Here is a 25698-nt window from a genome sequence, read left to right as displayed (position 1 = left end):
TGGATGGGTGATGTTTATCGTGACAATTAATGTGCTAGTGAGCTCTTCTCATTACAACTGGATTGAATCAGAGGCACAGCCAAGCCAAGCAACCAGCTGGGTTTTCCCATTGAAAAAAAAAATATATATATATTGGGAATGCGATTTAAAAAATAATACAAAAATAAAAGGATTGGCCTGGTGCTCAGTGTGCCCCTTCAGCCCTTTGTTCATTCTCTCCATCACTCTCAGCTGAGATTCAGCTCTGTTTCATCCTGCCCAGCTGCTGTGAGATTTACATACCCTGCTTCAGGATTGCAGGGAAACTTGGAATCCAGATCAACTTTTTCTTCTATGCTCATCATGCTCAGCCCTTGCTGCTGCTTGGCTCTGCCTCCCCAGAGAAGCAAATGTGTGGGAGCACAAGTCCAGCCTGTCCTGCAGGCAGAGGATGCGGATTGCCTCTGCAGGAGACAAGATCTGTGCCTCCAAGCTATGCATAAATCCAAGATTTTAGGGATTATCAAGGTCTGACATGCCAGGGAGAGCTAAAGCCTGGATTTGGGAGCAGCAGGGGGTGGTTGCTGGATGCCTCACTGTGCTGGAGAGAAGCTGGGTCTGGTTACAGTGGCACTGCCTGTGTTAATGGATAGGAGTGGGTCCAGGCTCACAGCAAGGCCTTGGGCTCTGTATGTGAATGTGCAACGGAACCAAATCCCTGCTTCGTCTGCACGCTGCCTGAACAAAACTGTTCTGTCTCACGGGCAAACCATGTGTTACGTCTCATATGGGGAAACTGAGGCATGGCCAAGCACCCCACCCCCCCCCAGCCTCCATCATCATCAGCTGGCACAGCTGCAATACACACAGGAGCACTGGGAAATGTTCCTATTGATCGGAAATGAATAATTATCAGTCGGTCCCTGTTCCAGGGCCTCGCGGTGAGCGGAAGAGCAGAAGCACTGAGCGGGATTAATAACTACTTTTCATTACTTTTAATGCAAACTATTGATTTTAAAGTGTTGTAGGGTATGACAGTTTATTACAATAAGACAATAAAACAGACTATATGAAATAATTGAGAATAATCTCTTCCCTTTTCCTGCACGACGCGAGGACATTATGTTCTGTGCATGCGGAGACATTTATGGCAAACTCTATCCAGCAATGGCAGCTTAAGCACTCTATAAAACAGCACTTTGGAGCTGGAGTATTATAAATAATAGGCAATAAAACTGGTAAATGGGGCTTTAATTTGATTTCATTATGTCACCGACTGACAGGAAGGAGGGGCAGAGCAGTGTGGGGATGCAGAGCGTGCGGCTCTGGGAATGCTGGATGCAGGGATTGGTGCCAACGGGATGGGCTGTGCCAAACCCAGGAGTGGGCTCCATCCTCCTGCACACTTTCTGCCCCCAGCTGGCCACCATCCAGCAGCCGGGCATGGAGGAAGCTGCTGGGCACTGTCATCTCTTCCCAGTGGGGATGCCCATGGTAGGCACCTGGGCAGGGCTGAGCTTGGTACACAGATGGGTCCTTCCCTCTCCCACAGCTCTTACAAATCCCAGAAGTGCCAGAAGACCCTGGGACAGAGGAGCTGAAGTTCACCTTGTGTCTGCAGCGTGAAATGAGGTGGGTCAGGACCTCTATGGCCCAGTGGGACCATACTCAGTTGCTGTGCACTGGCCCAGCTGATGTTAAACTGGAGCAGAGTGGAGCAGAGTGAAGGGTCAGTGCCTTGCAACACAGCAGGCTTGGGTCTGGCCCGAGATCTGGATCAGACACTGGGGTGCAACCTCCAGCATAGCAGCCCACACAGACAGGATTGCTGCAGCCCCACCTGCAGCAGCCCCAGCTCCCTGCAGAAGTCACTATTATTTTTCAACGTTATTGTGAAGATTTTCAGTAGGCAGGGGAAAAGTGGGTCAATGGCACATCTTCACTTTGTTGTCTGTTCCAAAAACCCAGCACTACTCATACTACCATGTAGAGAGTCTCAGTGTCCCTGGGGCTTTTCTAGCTTCTTGCTAAGCATACAGTCAGGTAGGACTGCCTCGTAGGGAGGAGATTATGCACACAGCAGAGCAGAGCAGCCCCACTGGAGCCATTCCAATCTATTAGGATCTGCACTCTGCCCAAAATAAAACAGCACCAGGGAAAGCACTGGATGAACTTGTCTGCACATGCCGTGTTGGCAGGGAGGAAGCAGGGGCTCTGGGTTCTTCTCCTGGTCCCACATCAGGATTTCCCTCACCCACAGCACGGCTGATGAAAAATAACCATTTGGATGCATTCAGGCCCCGTGAGAGCTGGTGATAAACAGATACCCCACAGAGATCTTTCTTTGGCTTATTTTATTTAGCTTGTTTTCTTCCTGTACTCAAAGTAGGGTTTCAGTGGGGTATGCACCTTTCTTCACACCCTCTGGATTCATGAGGATGTCCACCAGGAAAAGAAGTGTGACATGCCCTGAGCACACAGATCCCCGTGTACACAGCTGCATAGACGTATTTCCGTGCAAGGATAAATTGGTTTCATCTCACGGCGGGAAGTTGCTATGTAAGCCCAGAAACAGCTTTCCACACTTTTTTGCTAGTGCAGCTCTGGGGGTGCACCCAGAGGAAAATGAGAAGTCATCTGTAATCATACAGTTAATGAGGGATATTGATTAAGGAGGTGAGCGGGGGTGGGAGAGGGCTGAGCACAAACAGAGCAAAAACCCAGAGAGGGCTTTTGCCAACTGGAAGGTGAGGCGAAGAGAGAGGACTTAGGAGATGCTGCCAGAATCTCTATTTGAGAACCAGGCTGTGAAGGCAGGGAGAAGCAGGTGTGATGTTGTTCTGCCTGCCTCAGGAAGAGCTTGGGGATGGAAAGCTGAGGCGGTGGGGAGGAAAGGATGGTTCTGCGTTTAATGCCTCTCCCCTGCATGCTGGCTCCAGGCCACCCAGGCTGAACACTCACAGTTTGCACTGAAGTGTTGGAGAACTGAAAGGGCCCGAGGCTGTGCTGGCTGGTCCCTGGCATCTTGCATTTCAAATGCCTCCAGAAGGATGGATTTGATGCTTCCTCTTTTATTTATTACATTTAAAGCAGCTTTGCCAGGGGGGAGCCCAAGAGAACAAAGATGCAGCTTATTGTTCTGGGGACCCGAGGAACTGGGCTGCACATAAAGGAGAAGGCAGCACCCCACAGCAGTCTGCACTCTTAGGGGGCAGAGGGGGCCAGGGGAAGGTGGGCACCACCCAGCTCAGCAGCAGTGAGTCGTTTGCTGAGCTCTCCTCCTGACCACTGGGCAGTTATTATCGATGCCACGCAGCTGTAAATGTTCTCTCTGCAGCTGGGACCTGGGAGCAGAGAGTGCGGCTCAGCTGAGTGTGTTATTGGATTAGCAGCTGATTAGAGCTGTTAAGAGTCCACTCTTGAATAATCAACATGGTGCTTTTTGGCTGCTGTGTAGTGGTGGGAGGAGGAAGGAGGCAGATCAGCTTGGCTGACTGCTGTTGATTCACAGCTGAGTCCTGGCTTTGTAGCTAGCAAACCCTGCACAGGGGGAAGATGCAGTGCCCACCTTCCCCAGGACTGCTGGTGGGATGCAGAGCTGCAAGGGGACCTTCTATTTCTGTAACGCGTGTTTCAGACAGTGGAGTTCCTAGCCAGAGGAGTTGAAACCTGGAGTATCTCAACCACATGGGAAGACCACTGTGCAGCCTGATGGTGCGTGGTGAGCTTGGTCCATCGTGAGCTGGGGTAAGTACGTGGTGCACTGGAGGCTGTGGCTGTCTGTGGTGCTGAGAAGGGAAGTCAAGTGGAGAATGCCCAAGTCTGTAGGGAGATCATAGAACCACAGGATCATTAAGGTTGGAAAGGAGCAATAAAGGCATAAAGTCTGACTTTCAGCCCATGCCTGTGACCAGCCTAGGCCATGTCATGCAACACGATGCCTACACTTATGAGTAGATGAATCCCACTATTGGGCTAACATAGTGGATGGAGACATGTGGGCACACTGGTGTCCCACTGCTTGCAGAATGGATCCGCTAGGCAGGGTAAAGAAGAAGACACAGCACTGCATTTACTCTGTCGCTCCTTTGTGCTGACACTCAGCAGCAGTGTGCCTGCTGTACCCCTCTCTTTTCCCTCACTGTGATTTTCCCAGGCTGATTTGTCCTGTTGTTCAGCCATGATTTCCCCTGGAGAAGCTTCCTACAGCCACCTTGCTGGAGGAGTCATCCTTCTCTGCTTTGATGCATGCATTTGCTCCCTGAGTTGAGTCCTTCTGGTGCCCCTTGGTCTGGAGAGCACAATTCACCAGTAACCTCATGGATCATGTTTTTCTCTTCAGGCATAGTTCTCTGGTTTCCACTGATATCAATGGCATGGCAACTGTGTGAGTGTGGGGAGAATTTGATACTACAAGGAATAATGAATCACAAGTGTATCACATGTGCCCTGATATTCAAGGGCACTAAGTGATAAGGGCCAAGGAGATCCCTTGCTCACACTCTTTCTTTCCCTGAGTGTCTGAGATCAGCACTCTCCTTTCAAAGACCTCTAGGGGTCACAGTTGGATTGTACAATAGGTTGTGATCCCATCCTTGGGATAGGGAATCAGAGCACATGCTGCCCACCTCCTGCCAAACCAACGTCCAGAGAGCCAGCAGGATGCCTGCTGCCTTTGGGTCACTGCCTCCAACCACACTCAGAAGTGGGTTCCAACCCCTCCTCTGCCTCTTTCTGCCACCAAGATCCAGATAATTCTTGTAGGATGCAGTTTGTAACTTCAACACAGTGAGTCCAAATGTGTTCCAGGCTGGAAAAGTCAAGTTCGTGTATAGAAGGGTCTGAGGAACAAGGATTTTATTGAGACAGTGCCATCAGGAGAAGGAGGAAGAAAAGAAATGAGCTTATGTGATCTATACATACACAGTGCAATCAAGGGAAGGGACAGACCTATCACCAAAGGCTCATGCTGAAGATTTCCACTTGTGCCCAAGTGCTCATGTAAATAGTGGTGATCCATTGAGGTGATGGGGTGATCACGATGAGCAAATGGGCTTTGTCTCCTCTTTGTCTACTCAAAACCAGGTACTATAAACCCCAGAAAGCAAAATCCAGGTGACACGGTTTGAAAAACTTTAGGATATAGGCAGCCTTCTGGCAAAGAGAAATGGATGAAGCAGCTCTTCAAACCATGACCTGGTTTTCTTTGAGATTGTTACTCATCTCTGCAGAGCACATATGGGCTGAGTGTGCCCATCTTGGCCTCCAGGTTGAGCAGAGCCCCCAGCAAGAAGTCACGGGAGACATACAGGAGCAGACAGCAGTGAGCTTGATGGAAGATCACTGCCTGGATGGACTCATCTTCCCCATGTGAAAGCAGTTCTCTCAGCAGGGTTTTCTGCCACAACTGCACCATTCTTCCTTCCTCAGGCAACTGAAAGTCTTCAGGTGGACCCGATCCATTTCTGTCATGAGGAGCAGCCTACAAAAAGCAACATCTATCCTCATTCTGTGAGGTCCCTGCAGATGCCCACCCACAGGAACACCCCAGTCAGTCCCAGAGATCCCTCCCCTTGCTGGCACTGCACCACAAAGCAGGATCTGGCCACGATGCTCAGCAAGATGGAGCCCCTCCATTACGAGGTAATTAAATTACCTGTATTTATGTTCTTGAGAGTGAAATAAAGGTGGTAAATGATCCTAATGTTCTTCGCTTCCCTCTTCTTCCCAGGACCCCCCCAGCTGCCCCTCCCCTCTAAATGCTGAATTATTTTACAGTTGATAGTTCCTTAGAATCGCCGACCTTTAAAAGCTGAACACTACATGCCTGTTGAATTTTAATCAATTTATTTTTTTCAACTGGAAATGTCAGACTTCTGTACGGAATTACTTGGTGCCGGCTGATGTGACAAAGACTCAAAGTTCAGCATCTGAAGCCGCGGAGGAGCAGAGAGTTGTGTGCATTAGCACAGATAATTTGCCGGATGTGAAAATGAGAGCAGGAGTGAGGGAGCATATATTTTTCATTAGCTTTGGTTTAGAAGGTGCGAGGACCTGCATTTATTTCATCCAGTGAACTCTGGCCTCATTAAATCCAGACCGTGGTCAGTAATGACTGGAAGTAAGAAGCTGTGGAGGCCACTAAAGGGCAGGAAGCAAAGTGAGTTCTGGAGCATGGACTGAAATGTGGTGTACGTGTGGACAGTGGGAGTGCACAACCTCTGCTGTGTCCACTCTGTGGTGCCAAGCACAGCAGAGAAGGTGGTGGCTGCCCAAACCATCTGCCAGCCCACACTGGCACCGTTCCTTAATGCACATTATATCACCCACAGTAGTCCCAAAGACCCGAAGAGCCCAGTAAACATTTTACCTCCAGTGGAGCCTTTCTCTGTCCAAACAAGATGCCTAACTTCTCAATTGTGTTGAGTTTGGCTGCCACTGTCTTGAAGGATTAAGCATTCCCCAACCACAGTGAAGTCCATCTGCAAAGAGGGGAAGATGATAACTTGGGAACAGACTCCTGCAGGCTGGTTCCTGCTGCTGGAGAAGCTCACGGTAGTGAGTATACACCAATGAGGAGCCCTGTAGCCCTCACTGGGATTTGTTGGCCTTCAACATCACGTTTGTGAGCAACAACTACAGCCAGGGTAATGCTGGGAGCTGCTCTGCCTTCTTTCCAAGCAGGGAATCTCTCTGATGTCATCCACCCTGTCCTGCATCACCTAATTCCCTATCATCAGTCATTTCAGGAATAAATTATCACCTCGTTTTCTTCTACCAGCAGCCTCCGGTGTTCCCCTGCACTGCAGTAATCTGCTCCAAATCTGCACTGTGACACCTTGCAAGCAAGTTTTTGTCCCATTAAAATTTAATTCCTTCTTTGAAATAGAGACTTATCATCACACAGAACCGGATGGATAAATGTTTGCTAAGGTGACAATGACTGAGTATATTTAATCTTCCCTTCTTCTCTCTAAAAAACTGGGTCTGTTGTTGCCTCCTGCCACAGGTCCACTAAAATCAATAACGAACCTTACAAGTGGATCTGTGGTGAAATACATCCTATGCTTCTCCATTTAACTATAATAAGCATGTACCTATGTACAGCAAGAATAATGTGGAGACTGTGTGTAGGTTCAAGGAAAGGTTCCAGTGCTTTGGTCTTCCTGGAGTGGAGGTGCACCTCAAATCCAAGTATTCTTCCAGTGGCACAAACTACATTCAGTAAGACGTGTAACTTTTGGAAACCTGGGTCATTCTTTGTGCACTGAGCTTAAACTCCCTCTAAAGCTTTGCAGTCTGCTGTCCAAGGCTGAGTTCAAGGAATCTTTGGTCTGGCACAGCACCACGTACCCTTTATTATGCTCTCATTTCTCTGAAATGGGTTTCAACTGCAAAATTAAAACCATGGGCTGATGGGGGAAGTGAGCCAGGTGAGATGAATTCCCAACTGGAGAAGCCCAACAGGGAGATGCAGAACTGAGTCGCACTGGTGGGGTGCACGGGACTGTCACCAAGGGAGTGTGGACTCTGTGATGTAGACCAGTCCTGGTCTGAAGCAGGCTGAGGCAAAGAACTGAATCTGTTTGACAAGTCTTAAGTGGCTGTGCTAATTATCGTTATATTGACTCATCTGAAGAAACGTGTTTCCCGTACTACTAAACCTTTGATATGGCATTGTTTTTCCCCCTCAGAAGGATGGAGAATTCCCTTGATTCCTTCAGAGTTCCGAGCTTTGCAAGCTGGGGAATCATCCCTGCTGCGTAGCTTTATTTTTTATTTTTACTTTTTTCAGTTTGGAGGTCCTGCTTCTCAAACCCTCCCGTACCATCTGCCCCAAGAGAAGATGGTGAGCCTACAGAAAGCAGCCCAGCCCACACTTACCAACTCCTCATCAGTATTCCCTTTAAAGAAGGCAAATGTTATTATCCTCTTTGCCAAGAGGGAGTGTGAACACATCTGCTGCTCCACCCACCTTCTTGGCACCCCCTCCCAATGCAAACTCCCACAGCTCACCCTCTGTCGCAGCTCAACAGCCCATTACAAATGGCAGTGTTTAAGCAAGGTCTTGCTCTTCGTTTATAGCCCTCTCAGTCACTGGATGGGTTGCTTCCCTGCCCTTTGCAGCCTCCGTTTGTATCAGGTTAAGAAAATGTCAAGCTCATTTGGAAGTTCCTCACCCTTCCTTGCTTTGCTGCAGCCATTAGTGGTCCTCTCCTTGCTGCTGGAAGCTGACATTTACATCATGGGCTGGGGTGGAAATAATAGTAATAACGCCAGGTTTTGCTAATCAGCAGTTATGACCACCTTCAGAAATGAGCTCAGGTGGACAGAGCTTTTTTTTCCTCATTTTATGCTCTCAGCTGTCCTTGCCTGATCCCCCACCCTTCCACCCATCTCCACTTATTTATTGACTGTGGTGGTAAAAGTGCCATTTGGTGAAATAAAGGTAAAAAACAAAATGGAGAAAGCATTGGATCTGTGTGAATGAATTCCTCTTCACACCTGATCATCCCCCTCAGCTCATCCCATCCCTCTTGACCCTGATGCTGAAAGCCCAACCCCAGAGCTGGCATGTCCTCCTGAGGAGGACCATTAGCAAAGAAAGCAGATTCTGCCTGTTGCATTTTACTGCTCCAGACTCAGTGCTGGACCAGAGAAGGGAGCTGGCATTTTCTGCACTCTGATCACTTTTCTGATCCTCGTGTACACCGTGCTGTCTGACACAGGGATGGATTAGGTGACCACTGGGAGTCCTGCTCATCCCTAATCTCCCATGATTCCACAAGGTTGACATTTAAGGATGAGATCAAGTCCGGAAACCATGGCTTCTGTGAGGTTCTACTAATCACAAGTTTCATTCAGATTTGAAAATGAGTTTTGACCAGGGCTATTGATTTCCCTTCTTGCTTTGCTTTTCTCACTGTGCATGCATATGTGTGTGTTTGCAGTTTTAACCTAAAAGGCTGGAGGGCCCCTCTCCCCCCTCTCCCTGACTTATGTACACCTCTCCTTTGATGCTCCAGTATGGGACTTCATTAGAAAAAAGCAAACTGCAGCAGTCAGGAAGCACGAGGGGAGGAGAAGAAGGAAGAACTGATGAGGCCAGCAAATGTTTGGAAGCTGGAGAAGGGGAGGAGCTGCGGCAGATGTTGCCAGCTGTTGCTCAGCGCGTGGGTGTCACATCAGCCCTCAAACAAACCCACAAATCAAGACATTGTGCTGTGGCCCTGCTGCTGTCCTTCTCTATTCAAGCTGATACCTCTCCCCAGCCCTCTTTCTGTCCTGCTGTTGGAGTCCTCATTCACCAGCACCACTTCTGGATGCTCAGCTCAGTGCTGCAGCCCTCACTGCTGTGTGTGATCACTGCCAGCTGTTAATGAGTGGGAAAGGGAGGGGAAAGTGATCTTTATTCATTTGACTGAAGTTCTCTCAACACATGAAATCAATCCTGCCTTTGTCTTTTGTGTATGAAAAACAATCTGCTTGTTTCATAGCCTCTCTTTTCCCTACTTGAAATTTGGTTTTCCCGGGCTGACACTGCTCTGTCATCAGAAAGGGAATGTTGACATATAACCCTCCTCCTCCACGTGGCATTGCTCCCTGAGTGAAATTGTCTTCTCCTGGCATCCAGAAGGGTATCTCTGAGGTGTCAGGGGTTTCTGAAGCTTTCCCAGACAGAATCAATGGGACCACAGCATCCTTGAAAATCATTCCAAAAATTACATAGACCCTTCTCCTTCTCCTTCTCCTTCTCCTTCTCCTTCTCCTTCTCCTTCTCCTTCTCCTTCTCCTTCTCCTTCTCCTTCTCCTTCTCCTTCTCCTTCTCCTTCTCCTTCTCCTTCTCCTTCTCCTTCTCCTTCTCTTTTTCCTCCCTCTACCTCTCCCTTTCCCTTTCTCATATTTGACCATAGATTTGTAGTGGTAAAAAGGAATTATTTGTATAGCTAGAAGTAAAAGATCAGTCCATCTAACCTTAAATCTGCTACTTGTTTAAATTCATTATGCCATCTTTATTCTTCTGATCACCTCATATTTCTCCCCAAGACCTTCACCTTAGACTGTGTCTAACACTGATGGCTTTCGAGAGTTAACTAGTGAGCTGTAATGGAGAAGATGTTATCTGGAGGACAGTCACTTCATTTCAGAAAGTGATCTTTTCACTTTTTATCTCTGCCTCTTCCTCCATGACCCCACTGCCCCAATGTCTATTCCCACTCCTTCTCCCAGAAGTCAGAAGAAGAAAATGAAATCTCCACTGTCCCTGAAGCAGAAGATGTGCCCCTGTGACCAGCAGCTCTCTGGTGACCTTTCCACCACATGCACATTTTTATAGTGTATCAATTAAAGGATCCTGATGCCAAATGGAAATCAAGCAGCTGCCTGAATTGCTGGAGGGAAAAGAAACCCATTCAAAGAGTTGTTGTTGCTATTATTATTATTATTATTATATTACACATTCAAATGAGTGACCCAATCAGTTTCAAGCCTCTTTCTTCTGCAGACTCTTTCCAGGAACGATTCTGTGCCCAGCTGCAAAGTGGCAGCTCTGCCCTGGGGTGAGCAGGTGCTGTCGCCCTTGGGTCCCTCTGATCCCTCTGGGGGTGTCATTCTGGAGGGAGATTGGGGAAGGAAACAAATGGGGGAACAGAAGGGCTTCTCCTCAGCCTATGTAAGCTCATGGAGTGTTTGAGTGCTGCTCTGCCTAATACTGGCTTTGCATAATGTGATTAATGTGTGGTTTTTCAGAGTGTGTGACTATCACTGGACTGGACTTCAATGCAGTATCACTTTGAGGACTCTATCTAGAGACCCTCAGCTTCATTTTAGTGATCAGTATTCTGACCAGAGCAAGGCTAAGCCAGCTGCACACCTCTTGCAAAGCCGCATGGGCCGTGCCTCATCTTTATTCTCCTTTGTGGTTCCTTGACTGTTCACCTCTCCAGCAGCAATCAGCCTCCATGGCCCTGTCATTATCCCTGCTGTAATGATGAAATAATAGCTTGCTGACTCGAGCCTGCCATCAGGATTACCCTGAGTGCAGATGGCCTGGTGTGCTATCCAGGCACGGGGACGTGCCAGGGGATGCATGCATGTGTTAGTGGTCCAGCTTGGATGTCCCTCCTCAATGCGGGGCAGAGATGCAAGCAGCCTGGGCTTCAGAGGCCGCGTGTGTATTTTTGTTTGTCTTGCTCCATCAGTGCTCAGAGCTTCGTCCAACCTGACCTTGGCTGTCTGAAAGGACATCCTCCGCACCTCTGGGCAGCATCACATGCTGCCTTCTATTCTGAATTCCTTTCTGCATAGTTCAGGGGTCGGAGGGGCTTTGATTACAACTAATCCCAGGCTCCTATGAGCCAGCATCCATTGCCAAAGTCAGACTAAAGTCCCTGCCTCTTGTTTGTTTGTTATTTTAATCTTCCTCCCTGGTCTACAGTGTGAAGAGAAAGGGCTGATTGACAGCTTAACTGTTTCAAATCAATAGAAAGAGCACTTGGAGATTAAAGCAATTTAAACAAGGTGTTTATGTGGTTTGGAGCTAAAACTGCACTTGAAGTAAGCAAGCGAAGGAGATGAAGGAAGTGGGTCAGCCAGGAGACACATGGAAAGTACATGAGCAGAGTTAAGATTACCACAAGAGGCTGGGATGGCTTTTTCATCAGAAAGAGATCGCTGTTTTCCATAAAGGAGGTCTAATCTCAAAATTGCTTTAGCCTCTGCCTGATTGTTCCATTGATTTAAAGATGCTGGCCCTGTCCTTCTTTCCATCCCAACGCTCTCTAATCTCTGGCACATCTCTCTTTCAGTCCGTGATCTCCAGCTGTTGTAACGGGGATATAGAGACACAGCCCCTCCCAGCCAGGCACTGCCTAAAGGAGGTCTCCTGTGTTTGGTTTGCTGGGCTGCAGCTCCTGCCTGGAGCTGATGAAGTAGTTCAGGGGCAACTCCGAAGCCATCGTAAAGATCCCATTATATTTTTAATCAATTCGAAGGCCCTGTCCCCTTGCTAAATGACTTGAACTCCTCCCCTCCTCAGGCTTTTAGGTAATTGCTGTAGATGAACAGGACTGCATATCAAAGATAGCTGTGCAAGGGCTATTGATCAATCCAAATGTGCCGTTGGCATGGTTTAGAAGAGCTTTACTAAGTTACCCTAGGGGCAAATCAGTTTTTTTGTTTTTTGTTTTAATCCAAATCAAGGTGAGCTGCATGCTCTTTCTACTTTACACAGCCCTAATGAAGTGGTAATTCAACACCTCCTTCCCTAGACACCCATTGCCCAACAGCAATAATTTGCCTTTGGACACGCCAATCTTTCTCCAGCGACCATAGAAAACATGCAGACCATTGGTTTACACCAAGTGGTGGAGCTTTGGATAGGGGGTGGAAGCCCACCTGGGTGATACCTATCTCCATGAGCAGATCCCATGCTGAGCAGGTGAGGCGGCTCTCCCCACACTCCAGCCCTACATGGAGTCAGCCCTGCAGAAGACACACGTACAGCACACACACCAAAGAGCTGGAACTGAAGACAGCAGATACATGAAGAAGCTCAGGACAGGAATATGTGGCCCTTCTGGGGTCAGCTCAGGCCACCTTTACAAGCCGACTGCCATGGCATCACTTCTGCCCATTTTAGGGGGGTAATGTCAGGTCCCAGTTCTCTAGCAAGGACTTCAGAATAGAGCAGGTGGTAAATTACTGTTTATTCTCCATCTCACCAGAAACATGCAGCGGGATTCTGCCTCTCCAGCTTCACAAGAAGAGCATCAAGCAGAGACACCTGTTTCGATGGTGGGGGAACCGAGCGTGCTTCAAAGGCCATCCGCAGCACTGATGTACCCTGTTTCTAAGTGTTTATTATTTTCTTGGTGATAAGTGTCCAGCTGACAAAGCGATTCACATGGTGCCACGAGAGCTGTCACAGCTCCGTGCAATTAGAGTGAGCCTCACAAAAGCACGCTCTGTCTTCCTGGGTGATGCGGTGCTTGCAGCGATGCTGAGCGCTGTTGGGTTCATCAGCTCAATGTGAAACCTTGCAGTTGTCCTGCCCCGTGCACTGGGAACTGCTCCAGCATGCAGCCCATAATGCTCTGGGAATTTCCAGGAGAAGGTGTGTGTGCACATATGTCATTGTGGTGCATGTGGGACTGGACACGAGTGCAGGAATTCGGGCTTTTCCTACCACAGAGATCAGCTGTACTGCTTTGTGAGTCTAGCCCTGATCTCCACGACAAGGATTGCCATAATTACCTGTCATAGCATTCTTTTCAACGTGTGTTACTGAAAGCTCAGCCCGCTGTTCGACACACGCCTTTAGAAACAGACAGCTTGCCCTTCAGGGAGGGCCTGGTGGCCTCGTGGGAAGGGGCAGGACTTTGGGTGGTGGTTAATTATAAGGTGCTTTGTTTAACAGGGAGGCGACAGAGCTGAGCGAGGTGTTGGCTGCCATGCAGAGCCCAGAGGTAGCCAGGAACAGACAGAGATTCACAAGCTGTGAAACACAGCCTTAGCGTGGCTTGTCACCAGAGGATGATGGCCAGCTGAAGCAGTGCCAGCTGGGCTCCTGCCATCAGGGTGCAGCTCCTGCCTGCTGTAGATGGGGTTTGGCTGGGGGCTCTGGGGGGCACACATACAACCTGTGGGCTCACAGCACCGCATTGACCCGATAAGGGAATGCTGTGACTGCAGATCTGTTCATCCACACTGGCAGGCACTGAGAGCTGGGAGGGAGCGCTGTCCAAACTCACCTAGGAGAGCAGGAAATGTGCTCCTGGAAAGCACTCTGCTTTTCTTTTTTTCTGGCAAATGTCAGCCGTGCAAGTTAGGGGCGATTTGCGGGGAGACAGTGAATATTTGGGATTAATTTGGTATCAGTAGTTGACTGCTCCCCCTAAGAGAGGATGGGGAGCTTGCTGGGAACAGGGGGAGAAATGCGTCATGCCTGCAGCTTTTGTTCCTCCTCTCCCCTCTGTGTGTAAATCCTGGGTCTGTTCCATCCCTCCCAGCTCACCTCAGAGCTGGTGCACATACATTATCCGCCAGCTGACAGATACAGCAGTGACGGGTTAGCTGAGCTGGAGAAAGGCCACTTGGACTCTGGGAAGCTGGCGAAGCAGGAGGGCACAGAGCAGAGGGTTGTGCTTGCTTCCTGCAGGCTGAGAGCAGGCAGCAAGCACAGGGAAGCTGGAAGGAGAGGCACGTGTGACTGCCCAGGTTGGGAGCAGTGTTTCTGAGATGTGTGAGAGCAAAGCAAGGTCAGCTCTGCCACCTCATTGTGCAGTGTCTGTGGGTGCACTTGCATTGCCAGCCACTGCTCCGTGCCAGTTTGCACCAGCTGAGTGCTGGAGCCATGAGCTTCGTCTGCTGATGGCATACAAAATGTTTGCATTTCACTGTCTCCAGCTTGTAGAAAGAGAAAAGATTGTATTAGCACTATAGGAAGGATGTCTTCATCAGACGTGCAGAATAAATACTGTGCCTTATTTATTAGACTTAATTTCTCCACCAAATAAGAACCTTGCCTAGAACGAGAATCTATTCCCCACTTACACAAACTACACACAAAACAATGCCAATTTAAATTCAGATTAATTCAATTTTTGAAGATAAAGGCAGGTGGAGAAAGCCCTGGCTTCCCATGTGTGGCTAATCCTTAGGAATGTGACAAACCCAACTGTCTCCCTTTGGCTGCAGGGAGGAAGGTGTAGCCTGGCACCTGAAGGTGCAGATGAACCAAAACGTGGGGGAGGTGGAGAAACGTCACCCAAGAAGGTGTCCCATGGGCTCATGGTGTGCTTGCCATATCCACGATATCCTTCCTGGACCAGGAGGCCCTGCCATGGTAATTCTCCTCATCCACATATGAGGACTGTTAGTGCAGACAGTGAGGGTGTGACATCGGGTGTTCAATGCCATACAGACCTCCCAGAGATGGAGGGGATCTGCTTATGGGGAGCACCGTGGCTGCTCCATTACAGGGTGTGGGCAGAATGTATTCCCTTAAACACTGATCCTACAAGGAAACACAGCGTTGTTCAGTAAACTGAGTGAGACCACCGATGTGCCTCAGTGCACCAGTGCACATACATTATGGTGGCTGCTCGCTGGCAATTCCAAGGCTAATGGCAGTAACCCAGTCTCACAACTCCTCAGCAGTGTGAGAGGTGATGGGAGAAGATGAGGAAATTTCCTTCCTAAGCCTGTTCTTTCTCTGCATTCTGAAGTTCGAGATTTCCATTCCCCCATTCACAGATATAATGACATGCTCTTAATGGCTGTAAAATTACTGAGCTCTTTTTTAACTCCAGCAACAGCGTATCACTCTCTGACCTCCTGCAGTAGTGAATTACACGAACTGACTACACAGTACATCAGGTGTGGGGTTTTTTTTTCCTTTTAACCTGTATTAAATTTACCTAACCATTAATCTAATGGAATAACACCATAGTTTTCATATTATGGGATAAGACAAGAAGAGCAAGAAATTGCTTTTCACTATACCTCTTATAATTCTAAAATACTCCTGCCATTAACATTCCTCCCCAGGCTAAGTATCCTCTGAGAATTCTGGCCACATGGGGTAGTCACAGACAAACTCCATTTAGGCCTTCAATAGCCTTTGTTTCCCTTCAATTTTTCAATCTCAATTAAACGTTGACATCTTCCCCAGTGTGAAATGACCCAGAACATGCAATGATACAGTCTAAGTATATCCAGGCTAAATTTGGCCAGATCTCTCTGTACTGCAAGTGGGGAGCACGGGCAGTGGCTCTTCACCTATTGCAAATAATTCAAATCCCAATTCCCACAGCTCAAGTTTCTTTCTTTTCCCTGAAATAGTGTTGTCCCCTGGCCTTCCACTCCTGCCTAGGTCTGTAGAAATATTTTAAAGTCCCTTTTCTATCATAATACTGATAATCTAATGTCATGAAATCGGCAAAGGTTTTCTTCGGCTTGAATACCTTGCTTGAATTCACAGGCTGAGAGTTCAGGTACCACTATGGATGTTTAACCAATCAAAACCAGAATTCCCAACATGTTTCAGTAAGCCAAAAAATGACCCCACCCCTGTGTTGGAAAGACTGTTGGAAAGACCATTTCTGATGTCTGCATTTGCTCCTCATCATGCTCTTGCAATGCTGCAATCTTTACTGACCCCAACCTCTCAAATCCCATCTCTTGATCTTCCACCCTCTGGCCACTGCGCTGCCTCAGATCAACAAACACAGTCAGATCTCAGAAAACCCCTTTTGCACCAGGAAAGTCCAGAGGGGTTGCAACAATAATGCCATACTACCCTGAGTCCGTAGAGAATCTAGGAGTGATCTTAAAAGGAAGCAGAGTGTTATTAGAAATGTTTTACTCATGGCAAGCACAGGGAAAGGAAAGAGATCTATTTGAAGTTGTACCTCGAGGAAGAGATAGGCTCAGGAAAGGAACTCAGGAGTCCATTACAGACTGTAAGTGGAAACCAACGGAGTGCTTGCAAACCTCTCAAGGTAAAAGAAACACCCAGGCTGCTCCAGCAGACCTGGCTGCCAGCCAGCTGGAGAAAGAGAGCACATGTAGGGTCCAGCTGAAATAAATGAAATCCTCTCATGGGAGTTTCAGACTTAATTGGCTGTTTTATGACCAAGTAAGCTAGCAAAAATCTCTGGCCACGTCTCTTTCCTGCAGCTCAGTGGGCTGTGCAGTCCAAACCACGTCCCATGAGCACTTCTTGAGCCTCCAGAAACCTTTCTTTTGCTTTGTGCTTAGCAAAACCTGCCCCGCCTTGCATGAGACGAGCCTTTCTGCTTTCTGGTATGAACTCATCTTAGTGCCATTGGCAAGAGAAACCACGAAGATAAGATTTGTTCAGGCTGCAAGCCTTCTGTGAAGGTAAATATAAATGTGATTCTTCAACACTTCCCCTGTTTCTCTAACCCTTCACCTCTGCACTGTGAGGCTTTCTAGATGCCGACACATCTGGGTAGGCTTTTGAGAAGCACAATGATGAAACCCCCTGCTCCCTGGAGTTAAAAACAATGAACATAACACATGCCCATGGCTCTCTTCTTTTTGCCCATATCTCCTGTTTGCTTTTCAGTACCAGCATCACTTGAATTTTTTTTTATTGATTTCTTGTTTCTTTTTCAATCTCCCTTTTTCTTTCTCACTCTCTTTTCTTTTCCTGGGATAAGCCATAACACTGCTTTGCCCAGGCAGTTTGACAAGCTGTACAGGTGGAATAAGTTAGACACAAGGACACTGAGCTGCTTTTAATTAGTGGCATAATTACAGCCTTTGGAGACCTTGGCTGGGGTCAGGGTTCACCTCTGAGCAGAGCAGCTGCTCCACTTCAGGGAGAAGTTGGAAGCACCACGGTGAATATCTGACATAGGTGACAATATAGTGAAGATAAGATCCAGAAAAACAGCATGCTGGATACAGGAGGTCTCTCTGGAGCCAGTTGCTCCCACAGACGTGTCAGCCCATGCTTAATATGGAGCTCAGTGGCCTATATTTGCAAAAGCTGTTGGCAAAAGGGTAAAGAAAGCTCTCACCATTTCAGGGGAGACACGAGCCATCCTGACAGAGATGTGGAGGAGTGGGACAGCGGAGGGCTGTGTAACACAAGAAGGCACTGCAGTACCAGCTCAAAGAAAGCAGATATCCAACATGCAGTCCCTTTAGGGATCAGTCTATGCTTCTAGCATAATGATCACTCAAACTGTGTGCTCCTGTCACTAGCCTGGAAGATAACCTCTTACCACCCTCCCTTCTAGTATATCTTAGCCAAAGGCAAGATGTAACCCTGGTTGTACAACTGTGTTGCACTCACACTGTCCAGTGCTTGGCAAAAAGATGCCATGTTGCAGCTCCTAGTACAAAAATCTTACTGAAGACAGATATCCAGCCGGCAAGAAAAAAAATGCCCTTCTTCTTATTGTCACCATTTTTAGGGCTGCAGGTAACAAATCAAACCTTTTCTGAAGTGTGGAAGGGCAGCCTGCAGAGTTTGGTGATGGAGAGGGCAGAGCAGGGCCCTGCTCCTGCAGTGTGTTTCTAGCAGTTTGTTGTTGGTTTGCTGCTCTGCAAATGCCTTGAGTGTTTTGTTCTTACGCTGTTGCTGAAGGTGGCAGACAAGCCAGTGCCGTTATTCTGCCAAGGGAGAGGAATAGAAATAAAAATAATAACCACGTGCCTTCAGGTTGGCTCACAGTCATGGGAGGGAATACAGATTAAAGGGGGACCTGGGACCTGGCCAGCCTCCAACCCGTCCCAATTCAAAGGGCTTTTCAACATTTTAAATACCAAACACAGCTCCAAGTAGTCTGACACTTCCCCTGTCAAACAGAAAAGATAACAGGAGACAAAGTCCTTCTTCTGCACAGTGTTGAGTTATATTTTGGAAATGGGTAATCAGCTGGTGCTCCTCAGCTGTTCGAGGTCCCTAATCCAAACAGTTCAGCACTTCTGGATACTGTATACAGAGTTTGCTTCATCCAGCAATGCGGACACCTACAGCAGAGTGAGCTGTTTTGACTTCTCTAGACATGGGAGAGAAGAAGACAGCTCTGGGGTACAACTCATCTTTGCTGATGTCTAAACCAGGTGAAATGAATTGTGTCTTGGATGTGCCTCTTGCTTGGCTTTTTGGGCCAGAAAGTGTGATAAAAGCAGATAAGCAGCACTACAGACATCCAGGTGGAAGAGAGGAGACCCTCAGGAAATCCCAAATGGAGCACCCCAAAACGAAGGCAATCAGCAAGGATTATCTGGGAGCCCTTAGCCACGATTGGGCACACCTCCAGCTGTGCCATTTTGGCCTGGGCTCCAGGTCTCCTCCAGCCCATCCTTGCTGGCACCTTGGCAGGCACACTTCTGCTGGCCTCATGATGGAGCCAGAGCAGCGCGAGGAGGTGGCACCGCATGCCAGGGGACCCTACCTGCCAGGGAAAGGGCATGAGCATCCATGCAGCTCACTGTAATTTCTCTAATGGCTTTCTTTGGCTTGATAGATATTGAAGGAAGCTTGTTGCCGGGGCAATTTCCATGGAGAGATAATAAGAGATCATTTTCAAGTGAGCGAAACTTTAATGGCACATTCTGGTAATGAGGCAGCAAGGAGAGTAATGACCGGAGACCTCAGAGTGCGAGCACACCGTGAGAAGGGGGGAGGACTCGCAGCTCACTGCTCGCAGCAGACACTGGAGGTCTGATCTTTGTCCCCTTGAAGTCAGACTGGAGTTGCACTGCTGTCTACAGGAAGAGCAACATTAAGATGTACTTGCCTGTAACAAGGCTGGGAGGCTCCATAGGGATGCCTCAGTCAATTCGTAGAGAAGCAGGAAGGTCCTGGAAGGGGTTGGCACCAATCCCTCCAGCCTCCTCCTTCCACAGGTGACAGGATGGAAGCAAAAGCCTCCACCTCCATAAAGACGTGAAGGTGCTTCATCTCCCTCTGTTCCTTGAATTCATCTTTACAGCCCGGTTTTGGCCTTGCTCTCAAGGAGTTCTCTCAATCTGCCACTTCATAAGGGCAGCCAGAGCCAGTTGTTGTTTACCTCCTCTCAAAAAAAGGAAGGTGAAGGGTCTGCTTTCCTCCAGCCTCGTTAACAGTTGTTTCATTAATCACAGCTTTCTCTTCAAAACCAGAGACAATCTGTCCAATTAACATTAAAGCTCTGGCAGTCGCTTGCAACTTTGCAAGCGGCACTTTGACAACCGTCGCTAATAAGTCTAACATTTCAAAAGCTGCTCACAAACAAAACAGCCCGATTGCACCTCGTTAATACCCTGTTCTTGTGAGCAGCAGAGCCAGCCTCCTCTCTACCCACTTTTATGCTGCCTTTCAGCAGAGACCAGGTCCCAAATTGCTCCTCCTGCCAACCCCAGTCCATCATATCCAGCACTCTGCTGGGTTGCCTGGGCAAATCCTTTCTCTTGCAACGTACCCCCAAGAAAACTTTGACACTGGGCCACACCTGAAACCACTAGGATCCCCTGGAACATGGAGCTGTAGGTCACAAGGAAATAGCACGCTGAAGGGAAGGACCACCAGAAAAGATGATTAATAAGAGCTTGTAGGGGCTATGCCATATCGGCAGAGAATGGCAGAAATAGTTAAGTTGTGGAGAAAAAGTTATCCTGTTAACTACAGGCCTCTTAGTCTAACCTTGACTCAAGATTTCAAAGTGAATTTGGAAGGAAAGAACAATTAAGTACATAGAGATAAAGAGGAAATGAGATAAGATGCAACATGGGTTTACGGAATGTAGATTGTGTCAGACGAACACGATAGCTTTGTTTTGATAAGATACCTGATTTTCTAGACAAAGGAAATGCTGCTGATCTCCTTTATCTACTTCAGTAAGGTATCTGATAGGTGCCATGCGGGAAATTATTAGTGAAGCTGGAGGAAATGAGGATTAGTAAACTGTAAGGTGAGGTGCAAGTCTCTGGAGGGAATTTACTAGAGGAGTTTCTCACAGAACAGTTTGGGAACTGATCTTTTCTTCGTGTGTGTGATCTTGGCAATGAAAGCGCAATCCTGAAGCTGAAATCCCCCAGTGACACCAAACTGGAAGTTTTGTTGATGCAGAGGAAAATGAGAACACGAGTCAGGAAGAACTAAATGACCTTGAGAATAAGAATAATAGAAATGAGACGGAAAACAAAATGTTTCAGATGACAGGTCGCAAATCCGTGGACTCACAGCAGCCTCAGATATAGCACAGGAGATTATGAGCTGCAAATGACCGAGGAGAAGACCTGCACTAAGTGAAAGCCAGCTAACAGATGTCAGCCACAGAAAGGCAAATGATATTCCTGGATTTATCTGAAGAGGTATTTCAGCAAAACGTGTCACTGACTGTGGGCCTTGCTTTTCAAGGTCTAGGTAAGCTTAACCTTGCAGGAACACAGAGAAAGGCTGGAAGGTGATATAGAAGATGGAAAGCAGATCACAGAGTGGAGAGCAGAGGAGCCAGGAACAGCATATTCAGTCTGGTAAACACAGGTTGCTATAAGAGGAGCTCCAGAGTGGAAAAATCTCAACGATTTGATGACTCTATGAAGAGAACTCTGTGTGCAGATGGGATATTGGTGCTGAAGCACCTAGGGCAGGAACACGGTCAGCTTAGAATTAGGAAAGGAGATTCCACCTGCCCACTGGTGGAAGCTGCGGGGACAGAATGCAAAGTTTTGAGGTCTGAGCAATTCCTCTCACATTTGCAATGACAAGGACCAGCCTTGCTAACCCTGATTTTAGCATGCTCCCCAGCAGGGCACTGCTCCCTTCAGCCCTTCCTAGTATTCCGGCCAGCTTCCTCATTCCTGATGCTGCTGAAAATCCTGAAAATTTGTTCTCCTTCCATAAAGTCAGTACATCTGTGCTGGAAAGTGAAGCTATGATTGCAGCAACATAGCTCTAACATAGCCACGACAGGCAGCAAAATCAGGGAAAACACATTCGCAAATGCAAGGACCTGATCTGCCCAGGATCCTGGTGCTATCATATCTGTATTCCTCTGGGTTATCATTTCTTTCTTCCTAATTTACATCAGCATATGAAATAAATACACCTCCACCTTGCTGTCTAAAGATGCCTAAAAATGTGAAGCTGCCTTTGGAATCTGGCTTGGTGACAGAACTTGAGCAGAGCGTGCTTTCCCCTCCTGTCTGTTGCTCCTGCATCAGAGACATTTTAACCAGCACTTGCTTCTTTCCTTTTGCTTTATACTTGCTTCATTCACAGGCCTTTTGTGAAACTGGGACAAGTGCTCTCTGACAAACCGACTATGGATTTGAGGACCTTGCTGAGAAGGCTATTTACCAGTGAGCTGGGCTTAAATTTAAAGGAACCATTAATGCCTTGTCTGGCACAGGGCTACCACACGTGTCACAGCTTTGATTATTGCTGCTTGCCATGCTGGGAGGTGAATGTGAGATGAATGAAGACTGGGGAACAGTCAGATCTGAGCAATCATGGTGATCCACCCCTGGAAGTGGCTGGGAGTGAGAGAGGGGAAGACATTGGTGGTTTTGCAGGTTTTCTTCTCAGCTTTGCATGAACAGCAGGCATATTAGGATTATATGATTATATGTCTGTATTCCTGACTGCCCCATTGCTATGACATGCATGCTGGAACAGCTTGGCCTTCTCATGTACACAATCAATTGTATGTTACCTATCCAAATTATTTCCACACAGCATAGGAGAGAAGCTGGTGGGCAGGATCTGGCCTGAAAGGTGACAGTCCTCAATTTACCCTGTAATGCTGTAATCCCTATTTGTCAGAACAGGAAACTAAGGCACAGAGAGGGAAACCAGTTGTCTCGAAGTCAAAGCATAGAGCCATGAAAAGTATTTAGGAGTTTTAAGCATCTGGTGCTTTATTCAATGTGACATAAGATTCAATTGCTGGGTCTGAATGATGGGAGCATCCATCCCTTGCCTTGACCCAAGTGTACCCGGCCAGCACACAGGTACGTGCTCAGTGACTTACATGTCACCCCCTCCTGTCCCTGTCCCTGCCCCTCTCCTGGTTCTGTCAGCTTAGGAGACCACCCTAGAGCAAATCTGTATGGGGAAGACAAGCTCTGCTAAGGCTGAAGTCCTGTTTAATTACATATGTAAAGTGCCAGATATAATTTCCCCATCTGTGTTGAGCCCCCTCCCCTTCCTGTGGGATCTCCATGTTGGCAAGCTTAAAGTGAACCTCTAAGTATCAGTATTTGCTTCCTCCAGAAAAGGCCAATGCGCAGCACTTCTGGGCAGTGGCACATTGACCTTTTCAAAGCACAGACAGATGGAAGTGACTCTGTGGAGAAAGGCCAGGGCAGGAGGGCAGCTGGCAGCTTTTCTAGGAGTCTGTTCTAGTGGCAGAACATAAAAGTCTCCCAAACACACACACATTTGCAGCTCCTCAGCTCTTCTCAGCTGGTTTACAACCAGTGACTTCAGAGGTGCTGCAGTGCTTGAAGTGGCATGAAGTTAACCTCCTTCTGCACTGTCCCTCCTATCAATGAGATGCTCCTCTAGTTCCTCCCCACTCTGTGAGATCACCCAACCCATCATGCTCCAAGCATCTGGTCAGAGAGCCATGCAGGGGGGAGTGAGTAAATAAGACACATCTGACTTCCCCTGGGCATCCATTTGTCCCTTGTCCCATGTAAGGAAGACAAAAACTAGATTTCTGTTGCATTTCAGTGCCTGCTTACACCTCACTTAGCATCAGGATAAGATCTGCCTTCTGCTAGTGTCTGTATTGTACAAAAAAAAAATAAATAAATAAAGATTGAGTGCAGGGCTCCATGAGGGACATTTTTGGTGTGATTTTGGAGGTCCTGGTTGCAGGGTGAGGCACAAAACTCTTTGCTGACTACTTGAGTTCAGTGAAACAGCTATCTTCCTGCCTCATTATCCCACTGTCTCACATGTTTAGAGAGAGGTTCATGCCCAAATGCACAGCTGAACTGAGACCCAAACCTGGAGCTATTCCAGAGATGAGGAAAATAGACAAAACAGATCCAGTGCCCTCAAGAGAGCACAGTTGGGTAAAATTGCCTTACTGGCCAAATGAGATGAAGCATGGAGTAAGTTTAATTTCTGTGTTACGTTCTTGTTAATAACAATATCTAATTAAGGCATCTGGCAACAAGTTAATGGACAGAAAAGGAAAAAAATCAAGCAGGCTTTATTGAATTTTTCTTTTAACTCTAGCTCTCTGGGTTTGAATGAATCCATCATTGGAGACAGTGCCTTGTTTGTCTGAATCTGACTTTAGCCCAGAAGTGTAGGTTGTAGCTTTATTGTCTAGGACCTATCCCTTAAAATTAAACTCGTCATTCTCATGAAGATGATTGCTTGAAGGGGAGATTAACCTTTATGATGTGATGATGGAAGTTGTTCATTTCAAGAGCCCATGAATATTATCGGGAGCTGGAAGTGATGAAAACTGGACTAAGATTTGGGGACAGAGATGAGAGGAGAAAACAGTTTGCCTATGATTTGGCTCTTCTGATTCTTTTTTTTTTCTTTTCACATCTCATTTTACTATGGTGCTATTATTAATCTAAAAAATGGTTTGAAGGAGTCTCAGTCTTATTTCTTTGTGTGCACAGCACCTCGTGCAGAAAGATCCCCATCTCTGTCTAGGAACTTCATGTGATCCTAAATAAAACATGGGTATTTATCAATAGCATGTTGGTTACTTTTCTTTGTTATGTGCTGTACATTTCCTTTTCTCCCCTTCCTCCTGTCTTGAGAAAGAGACAACCAGGTTGTCCACAGCCTCTTGCAGCAGAAAAACCCTTTGACCTTTTCTTCCTGCTATCTTTTAAAATGGAAGACATCAAGGCTGTGCATATCAATATTGCAAGCCCTGGCCCCACAGATTGTGTCTACATCACCACCCAAAGGTATAACACTGGCCTGAGCAGACCAACCAGCTCCATGCTCAGAGAAGGAAGCAATGTTTCTAGGACAGCTCAACCACGGCAAATCTTAACCCTCACCAAAGGTTGTCTGAACCCAGCAAGGACAGCAGGGTAGCCCTGACTAAACAGTTCTGTGTGAAATGACACTAAGCTGTTTTTGAGCTCTTCTGTATGTGATTGATCTCCTGTAACAGGACACGTGCAATTAACCAGCAGCTTTGCTGTTAATAAATATCTCTGAGTATATGGATAAAATGAATTGGGGTCTCTATGGATTATTACCTTTCTCCATCTGACACCTCTTTAGATGAATGACACAGGAAAAAAAAAAAAAAGAGAATCCTAAGAGTATATAATTGAGTGTGTATTAGGGTTTATGAAGAGATTCCCACAATAACTGTCATGTTCCACCTGACGGAGTAGCTGTTATGTGAACATGCCAAAGTACCACTTTCCTTGCTGTGATCTTTGTTCTCACTTGCTTTCTCTGCATTAGCTTAAAATCTCCTTTAGCCAATGTCACTGAATGCAACCTGAGTAATGGCTTGAGTGGAAAATAAGGATGGGAATAAAGAATGAGATGAACATTTACTGTCAGAGGCCTCAAATTGGGCACCAAAATGAAAGGAGACCCACTGTTCCAGAGGCAGAGAGCTCCTGCTGCTTCCACCGGTGACAGCTTCTCTGGAAATCAGGACACATCGATTTATATCCTGCTGCTGTGCTAGCCATTGTCAAGCCTCAGCTGCAAAGGGGACAGCTGGTACAGGTGGATGAAGCACTGGAAAGAACTGAAGGCACTAAAGGACAGGAAGAACTGAGGGGTCTCTGGGACCACCCTGTACTGGGGCAGAGGGAAAGATTTGTTTTCACACCCTTCAAGGCCATGTTGTGTGTCTGGCTGCTTCAACCTTCTCCAACAGAGACGCCTGCTGCCTATATATTAATAACATTTATTTGTTCTGATGAAGTCCTATTTGGATGTGGCAAAGCACAGCTCACAGGCAGCCCTGCAGCTTGGGAACAGGGCTGATAAAGGCAGGCACAAGCCCTTCCCCTGGCCTGGCAGTGGCTGGAGTTACAGGCAGACTGCTTCCACCTCCATATGGACATGTGTCCCGAGATGATTTACAAAAGGACTATCTGACTGTGCAGCTTTTGTGTCCCTTCACATCCAACAGCAAGGAGGAAACTGCATGTTAATCCCAGCCCTCCTTCCTCATCGGTACCTCTGCTCCCCCTCCTCACCCCAGCAATTTTTTCCATTGCTGCCCAGCACCTTTCCACCCT

General features: G+C 47.4%; 1 protein-coding gene across 1 annotated transcript in view; it reads left to right on the top strand.

Moving 5' to 3' along the window:
- Nucleotides 1–25698, top strand: part of LOC136049156 (CMP-N-acetylneuraminate-beta-galactosamide-alpha-2,3-sialyltransferase 4-like) — a 47325-nt gene that overhangs the window by 2647 nt on the left and 18980 nt on the right. Inside the window, 2 exon segments of the mRNA XM_065737197.1 lie at nt 1399–1473; nt 1532–1611. Of these exon segments, the coding sequence (XP_065593269.1) occupies nt 1399–1473; nt 1532–1611 (155 nt within the window).

Source organism: Cyrtonyx montezumae, unplaced genomic scaffold (assembly GCF_038088225.1).
Source record: "Cyrtonyx montezumae isolate F1298 unplaced genomic scaffold, pur_monq_1.0 scaffold_20, whole genome shotgun sequence".
Taxonomy (NCBI): domain Eukaryota; kingdom Metazoa; phylum Chordata; class Aves; order Galliformes; family Odontophoridae; genus Cyrtonyx; species Cyrtonyx montezumae.
Note: the sequence above shows the minus strand (reverse complement) of the source record. Positions and strands in the feature narration are given on the sequence as shown.